Source organism: Dasypus novemcinctus, chromosome 6 (assembly GCF_030445035.2).
Source record: "Dasypus novemcinctus isolate mDasNov1 chromosome 6, mDasNov1.1.hap2, whole genome shotgun sequence".
Taxonomy (NCBI): domain Eukaryota; kingdom Metazoa; phylum Chordata; class Mammalia; order Cingulata; family Dasypodidae; genus Dasypus; species Dasypus novemcinctus.
The window spans coordinates 25,754,057-25,762,489 of record NC_080678.1 but is presented as its reverse complement, the minus strand read 5'-3'; the positions used below and the strand labels follow the sequence as shown (position 1 = coordinate 25,762,489).

Sequence of the window (8,433 nt, the reverse complement as noted above, 5' to 3'; positions counted from 1 at the left end):
GTTTTTATTATGAGTTTCTTAAATATGTTTAGGCATTATATTGGCATTTTCTAGGTGTTAAATCCTTATTTTTACAGCTTACTTATATTTCCAAAATCAAAAGAAAATCAAATAGAACTAAAGCTACAAAATGAATAAAATTCACATTAACATTAACATTGCAGGTAACGTGGTTTTGCCTAAATGAAACTGCTGCTTTCAACATGACCATGGGGTGGCTCCTCTGCACAGCTTCTCTCTAGCTTGGCATCCTGGCCCTCCTATGTGCTGTGTGATGCTCAGGGCTCTCACTACTTTTTCTCTCTGCTCTATTATGAGATCCTCATTTCTACAGAATGATCTGACCTCACTTAGCCTTTACCTAAACATTCAAGCCCATCTCTATTTTGGTCTCATTAACTTATGATCATTAGAATGGAACCAACGACAATCAGAAGCACAAATGTAGTCACACAGTGGTATACCACCATCACATGGCCACTGCAGTGATCCAGAACATGCTGATATTAATTATTGGAATTGTCAACAAAATAAGAACTAAATAAATCAATCCTGGTATGGAATTGGCAGATCCTTGAGACTGCACCAGTTTGAGTCTAGAAGCTGTAGTGTGGTAGGGAAAACCAGAGTTTCAAGTTCTTTTCTTTGTCTTGTACAGAAATAATTGGTGAGTTTATAATTTGAAAATAACACATCAGTTTGTTGCTCTGTATTTAATGTATTTGAGACATTTTCAGATCTGTAGTTTAATGGTTAATTTACAACTTGTGTTAGTGAACTCAGAAATTAAACTAGTTCTCAAATCTCTAGAGACACAGTGCATGTTTGTTTAGCAATAGACTAGACTAAAATGACTCCATTCAGACTAATCTTTGACTCAAACCTGTTGCTGTAACCAGTCTGGGATCCCTTTTTTCTATAAATTCAGACTTTTTTTGTAGTCAGAAACAACAGAAGGAAATTTTATTGGTTCTAGTAAAAACACTTAAATAGAATACTCATAGCAATAATCATAGATCTTGGCTGCCAGAAAAAAACAATGTGTTAGTTTTGTGTTTTATTACCATGATTTTTATGATCTTGTATTTCTACCTGGTGCTATGAAATAAATAAAATATCTTAAAGTAATTAACCTATCACTACAGTTTACAGTGTAAATCTATCAAATTGATAGCCAATTCCTCAATCATCCCAGGAGTTTTTACAACTAGAGCTTCTTAGACTCATATTTTTTACCACAGATTTTCAATCATTCTACCCTATGTTTACATTTCAAAAATTCCACTGTTGGGTTTCCAATGTCAAGAGTGGAAAATGTCACTTTGGTCATCCCTGCCTATAAAGCTCTAATGTCTCTCACAGGCAACTGGATGTACTTTGACTTAAAGTTAAGTAACAGTCCAATGATGTTTGATTGCCCCGCCTTTCTCACAACTTCTTTATTAGGGAATTAAGATAAAGCCCTCTCAAAACAACCCCTCTTGTAAATTCCCATTAGTGTTAACATAAAACAGACAATCAAAGAAGAAGGAAAAGGTGTACTCACTCTTATGTATTTTTGGTAAATGTAGAAAAAATACTGGATACATGTTTTAGGAAACAGATCTAACCAAAATTCCCAGTTAGTATTCCTAAAAGACACAAGCATATGTGTGTATGCATGCTTATATGGTGTGAATGTCTGTGTATGCATGTATGCATATTTGTTCTTATGTGTATGTATGTGAAAAATTCCCAGTCTTGTTGGTTTTCACTTCATCAATCATAGCAAGCTCAGGAGGATAAGTTCACAAACACGATTTTCATTGCTCTGCCATATTCAAGAGCTACCACAGAAGATATTTGGACGTGATGAGTTGCAAGGAAGGAAGAAAGAAGTACTGTAAATGCATTAGTAGTTCAATAAATCTATTACAAATATCAATGAATAAAGCACCATGGAGTCCTATTCTTTGTTTGAAGGGGTAAATAGTCATAGCAGGAATAAATGTTTACTTTATATCCTCTTTATAAATAAATAGAAAATTTCATTTAAAATTCAGACCTTGACTGTATCCTTTGCTCAGCAGATAGAAAACATAATTAAGCAAAAAATTGGAAATAGGATAGAATCCATTTAGGAGCTGAAGCACTCACAGAAATTCAGAATTCAGGACCAGGTACCTCCAGCAACTGCTGTGGGCGTGTCCACTTGCAATGGCCCTTTTGGATTTGGGTGATCACAAACTTTAGGGCTTTATCCCCTGAGCACCTTCCAGATGTTGCCTCATAAGGGCTTTTGTCTCCTCACAGACTGACTGGCTGGTAAGGAAGATAATATTTGGGGAGCAGCCACCTCACAGACCCAGCAGCTATAGTCAGGAGCAAAGGCTGGGGCAGGGCCTGTGGCTCCCGGCTTCCTTCTCCCACTTTACTCTCCTGGAATGATTTTGGCAGCTGGAGCAGGCTCACTGGCAGATAAAACTGCAGTCGCTCAGACTGGGAGCAACCACCCACCCAGGGCTCCCAGGAAATGAGCCCACCTTATTCAGTCACCCAATGCCATACTTGCTCTGGGCCCGAAGGGCTGGGAGCAAACCCCAAGGTGAGAAAGGAGGTCAGCTAGATGGCCCCCCCTGGTGGAGATTGACTCTACCTGCCCATAGCCATGCCCCTTAAATGGCTTCTTTCCGGGATCCCACAGACTTTCACGTGACCCCACAGACATCTTTAAGGACGATACTCACCTCAGAAGATTTCTGGGATGTTAGCTTCTTCCTCAGTAAATTCAGGGAGTGGAAAAGGGAGACCTTCTTTGCCTTTCAACCAGAAGGTTGTTTGTGCCCCTTTGCCCTGTGGGAAACAAGGAGAGGAGCTGGTCTGTCACACATGATGGGAGGCCGCCGCTGAGCAGACACCGCAGCTCTCCCTCAGTGAGGGAGGGGCCTCAGAAGAGATGAAATTTTGATGATTTTTTTCAGGTATTGCTGAGAAGCCGAAATGGAGAGTCAGCAATGGTCAAGATCTAGGGGATGAGGGCCAGTTACAGTAAAGTTTGTGACAAAGAAAATCTTGAAAAAAAAAGAAAATCTACTGAGCTCTTACCATGAGTCAGGGCCCATGTGAAACACCTCACACACATGTTCACATTTAATCTTCACATCCACCCTTCGAAGGAAGAGTTACCCCACCCTAATTTTACCTCCTGTTACCACAAGCCTAACAGCTAGGAAGTGAGGGGACAGGCTTCAAAGCCAGATCCACATTGCTGCCTTTCTAGAAAAACCCTTCTCTGACCTGAAGTCAGTTGTTCCAATATAGTACAGGGCCAGGCTCAGCAAACTGGGGAGTTGAGGCCACCTCTACCTTCTTGCTTATCTTCCCAACACCCACATCACAGTAACCACCCCACCACTCCCGCTGTGGAGGAAAGAGTGGGAGGAAGAAATTCACCCTGAAGCAATTGCATGAGTATCTCCCCTACAGACTTGCTCTCAAGAGGAGCATCCCTTCCCCCAGGGAAACAGCAGTGTTTTTCAGAAAGATGAGAATGTATCGTGGTCCATTTCAGTGACAGGCTGCAGGCCATGGCAGAGGAGAAGGCAGAGGGAAAGGGAAGAGATATTTATATGTAAGGTCTTTGCATCTCCAAGTCCAAACCAATGGACTTTTGTCGCTCCTGACTGGATACTTTAGACTTGGGGAGAGGGGCACAGAAGGAAAGATGAGCATTGTAATTCCTGGGCTTGTATCTGCTGTTGCTCTGTGTGGGAGGCTGACGTGGAGTGTTCAAGCAGAAGCTGGGGTCCACTTGTGATAGAGAAAAGAGGCATCCCAGGATAGGTTGTTCTAGGGATTTTGTGTCATTGATTCCACATTCAGCCATTTGAGGGAACTGTGTGGTCCTTTCTGAAGAAAGACCAGGCACTGGTAAGAGCCTCAGAGATAGACCTTATAGGTCTCCACGCCCCGCTGCGGGGAAATTCATTCATCCCACCCAGCTCCTCAGCAGCTGCCGTCAGAGACCTGAATGTGGCAGATGGGTTGCGGTTGGCTTGGCCTTACCTTGACTGGAATGGTGCCTCTCTTTTGTAAATGGTACCTTCCCAGTGCCAGCAGGGTGCTTGCAGTGCTCTGAGAGACATGAATCCGGAGAGCTGCCATAAATCAGTCATTGCTGAGTTACAACCTTGGTCATGACTTTAATATGGGTGTCAGGGGTGGGAACTCCTTTGGAGAGAGAACACTACACAACTCACATTCCCAAATTACCAGGATCTCTCAGTAAGCAAACAATAGGTAACCTTTTCGAAATCTGAGACGCTTGAGCTGGGGTCCCCAACCACCCAGGCATTGCTCAGACACTGTTAGGTGCTGCTAAAGCTTTATTATATTCATTATAGAAACAGAAGGCAAAACAGACTCAGTTTGCAAGTTGGTACTTCCCACGATGGAGGTTTCTTGAGATTTCAGTAAGCAGAAAGGCTGCATGGGATGGTACCAAGAATGGGATATATTACTGAAAATGTTGTTTTTGACCAGAACTGAAAATGAAATTAAGTTTGGAGCCCACACAAGGAGTTCCACATTCAAAATTTATCCTGAAAACCATTGCTCATAAACTAAGACAGAGGTTTAAGTCTGTGTTTGAGATCAGGTTGATTAACTTAGACAAAATGGTAATCAGAAGAGGGAAGTTTTTTGTTTTGTGTTTATGTGATATGGGAAATTTAAATTCAAAAGAATGTTCACCTAAACTCTTGAAAGTTTTAATCACTTTTTTCACATCTTAACTGATTAAAGAACTACTTGTGCCTACCAACAGTTAATGCAATAACATTACTGTATAGCAAAAGAATATAATATTCCCTAGAGTTCCTGGCCATAGATTTCTTCCCCACCATGAAGAATAAACTCTCCATTAGGGACTGGCAAATTACAGCCCATGAACCAAACCCTGTTGTATATAAAGTTTTATTGGAACATGGTCCCTCACACCTGTTCATTTGCACATTATCTATGGCTGCTTTCATACTACAGTCTCAGAGTTCAGTAGTTGCAACTGAGACCACATGCCCCATAAAGTCTAAAATATTCACTGACTGGTCCTTTTTAGAAAATGTTTGCTGACTCCTGCTCTACATTAAAATGATTTTATTATATGTGTGCCTGACTGTTTAGAATCAAAAGTCTAAAACCAAAAGGAGGAAGCTGTGTGTGTTTTTAATGGCTGGTAGAAAGCGCAGTGCAAAGCCCTAACTAAAAAGCTTGCGATCAGTGTTGTCTGAGGTGGAAATACTTATCCTTCAGATGGAAAAAAGTAGACAAAATGCAAACGGGTCTTCTAAAAATACCCTCTGGGTGAAGATAGAGGACTAGAGGGACCGCAATACTGCGTTTGCAAAATGCTCTAAGCAATACCCACGCAAGCTGCTGCTTTCCATCCTGGACGCCATGTTCACCGTGTCTCCAAAGAGGCAGTATCTGGGCATGGTGATCCCCACCACGCCAGCCACCACAGGACCTACAGAACAAAGAACCAAAGAGCATGGCCAGTCTGCATTTTCCCAGGGCTGGAGCCCTCCATGCCCATCAAGTCAGCAAGTACAACTTCGCAAATATTTGTTAAGTTCCCTCTTAGAACAAAACTTGTCAATAGGTCTTAGGGTAGAAATCAACATAATCAATGAAGGATTTGTCATTCATGCACCAGAGATGTAAACAAAGACAACAGGAGCATAAACCTGGAAGTAATTAATTCTGATTAGGGGTCAGGGAAATGCTCATCTAAGTGGCTTTATTTTAGTTGAGTCTCATAGGAAAGGTAAGAGCAGAACCAGCTAGGTAATTTGTGGGGCACAGTGTAAAATGAAAATGAAGAGCCCCTTGGTCAAAAATTACTAAGAATTTCAAGACAAGGACTGCAGAACATGAAACTAAGCATGGAGTCCTTTCACACACACCCATGAAGGCTTCCCTGGGTAGGGGTTTGACAAAAATAGAACAGATCAAATGGGCATTTGAAGCAGAGGAAAAACAGAAGCATGACTGCCTTGGTTTTTGTCCCCTCCTCATTTTGGTGTGTCCTTGTTGGTACCAAGCAATCTGGCTACCTGGAAATACAGGTGCAAAGACAATTCAACCTTCTGTTTCCACTGAAAACCTTGTCCTTCAATTTCAGGGTTCTTAGAAGCCTCAGAACTAGGACTTAGACCCAGAACTACTTGTGTCCATACTTGGGCCACAGGCTGCCTGCATTCAGAGCTATCTACCTGTGTGGAGGCCAATTCGGATCCTGAGCTTCTCTGCAGGCATGTGTCCGATCTGGAAGTGGACAGTGGCACTGAGAAAGTGCAGGGACATTGTGGCGATCTCATCCACATGTTTGGTTCCATTACGGATGGGAAGCCCGCTGGCCACCATGTATGCATCTCCAATGGTTTCAACCTTAAAACAAAGCAGAAAAGTGACCTTGTGTTCTCTGGGGTGGAGGGAGGACTTGGCGACCAAGTGCCCTCACCACTGACCCCTGCCATTCATGTGTTGAAGGGCCACATCCCCTCACCTCCTCCCTGTCCAAGTCTCAGCCTTTCCTCAAGTCCCTGTTCTAGTCCTGGTCCTTCCACAAAGCCTACCCCATAGTCCCTCCTTCCTCCTCTGGGATCTGATATTGGTGGTGACCATATTTCCCCAACCCAAGTTCAGGACCACTGAGACAGGCAGCAGTGCACTGGTGGCATGACTCCTAAAGACCAGGTGGCTCAAATGCAATCCATCTTATCCAACCTGAAATGACCTCATCCCACATAAGGGCTCGTGTATAGGTTTATACATATCTACATGTAAGTACCTGTCTGATCTGTCCTCTTCTCCCCCAATCCTTCTAATAAAATCAGCTTTCAGATTCTTCATTCACAAAAACATAATAAAGAAATGACTAATAGAAACCTAAAGTCATAACTCCTTTCAGATACATTTGCCTGTTAGCAAAATTCAGAGATGACATGATAAAGGTGGAATTTCAGGCATTAACCAGGCAGGGAAAACTCCTCTCTCTCCTGGTGACCCTGAAATTACACAAAGTCAACTGGTACACATGTCGAACCTGCTTCGAGGTTACCTTTCCCTTCCGCAAGAACATTCTTTAGGAAAACAAACTAAGTTTAATATTAGCTCATGCAAAATTAATTGAAAGATAAGAGGAAAAATTCCAAAGGATGCCATCCTAAGCAGGACAGGTTGTGGCATGCCTGCTGTGTGTGATTTGCTCTTCGTTCCCTGTGAACAGAGGGGAACACTTGTGGGGACACCAGGGGATACCACTGAGCCTCCTGGGGGGCATGACTGTGCTACACTCCAAATCTCCCTGGCCTCGGGGGCAGAGCCCTGCGGTCACTGGTCCAGTGGGTACCCTTGTAGCTTCCACAAGACATGCACCAGCACAGGCACCCATTATTGCCCATTATAGCCTGACCCCAGGTGAAAACTCAGAAAACACATGAAACGGCTATGGTCACCACCACCTGCCTTTTCTATTGGATAGCAGAGCATTTTCAAAAGGACACCAAATTGCTACTGTTTTTGTCATATCCCCTCTGAATTTTTTTCACACTAGGTAGCCATATTCATCCATCCCCAGAACAGCACCAGGCAGGTAAATGCTGTCTCACCTTTAGCCACGAGTCTCATAGTCTAAAATTGTGGGTCTGTCTTTACCCAAAACTACTAAGAAACATAACAGAAACGAGAGCCACATCAGATCCAAAAACAACCTTTACAGAAGAGTAAAGATGAACCTTTCTGAAAATGAAGGAACAGCATTGCGTAGGGTAGAGGGGGTGTGAGGATGAGGAAGAATTAGTCAATAGAAGGTCAATGCCTCTTTTAGAAATATATTTACTGTTACATAAATTAATGGAAGGAAACAGAAGGAACAACAGATCACTCTTGACAAGCACATACATCTGTAACGAGTCAAGCTCTTTTCCAAGAAAACAAGCAGGAATAAAATATGGAGTTCCTGCCATGCGCTGCGATGGTCTGCCAGCCTGGAATGGAACCTTCCTTGTGGCTGACGTCTGGGGCCACACTCACCCTCCCTCATGCCCCAGGGCCCGAGTTACCTCACAACCCAGGAACCAGGTGCCTCACCTTATACACATCGTAAGTTTTAATGATATTATCGAATAAACTGTACAGGTCATTGAGGAGCTTTACAACTTGCAAAGGGGAGCTGAGAGAACACAATTGTGTGAATCCCACAATGTCAGAGAAAAAGATGGTCACAGAATCAAAATGTTCGGGTTCCACGGACCTTCCAGCCATGAGTTGCTCTCCGATGAAGCTAAAACGGAGAAAATGATCATTTTTGAACACCACTTTATTCATCCTGTCTCACAGTCCCCTGCAAAATCACCCTTTTTGGTGATTTTGTTTCAGTGGACTAAGCTTTTG

At 42.9% G+C, this 8,433-nt stretch overlaps 1 protein-coding gene across 8 annotated transcripts in view; it reads right to left on the bottom strand.

The window, feature by feature from the left end:
* Window positions 1-8,433, bottom strand: part of LOC101437109 (guanylate cyclase 2G-like) — a 40,349-nt gene that overhangs the window by 2,188 nt on the left and 29,728 nt on the right. For 5 of the 8 annotated variants that reach the window (XM_058298431.1, XM_071215668.1, XM_071215669.1 and 2 more), the window contains 5 exons: window positions 8,131-8,323; window positions 6,252-6,426; window positions 5,405-5,503; window positions 4,045-4,136; window positions 2,727-2,832 (listed from right to left, as the gene is read on the bottom strand). In XM_058298431.1, coding sequence (XP_058154414.1) covers window positions 2,728-2,832; window positions 4,045-4,136; window positions 5,405-5,503; window positions 6,252-6,426; window positions 8,131-8,323 — 664 coding nt within the window. In that variant the 3' untranslated portion in view covers window position 2,727. The other 3 variants (XM_071215670.1, XM_071215671.1, XM_071215673.1) reach the window with 3 other exon arrangements.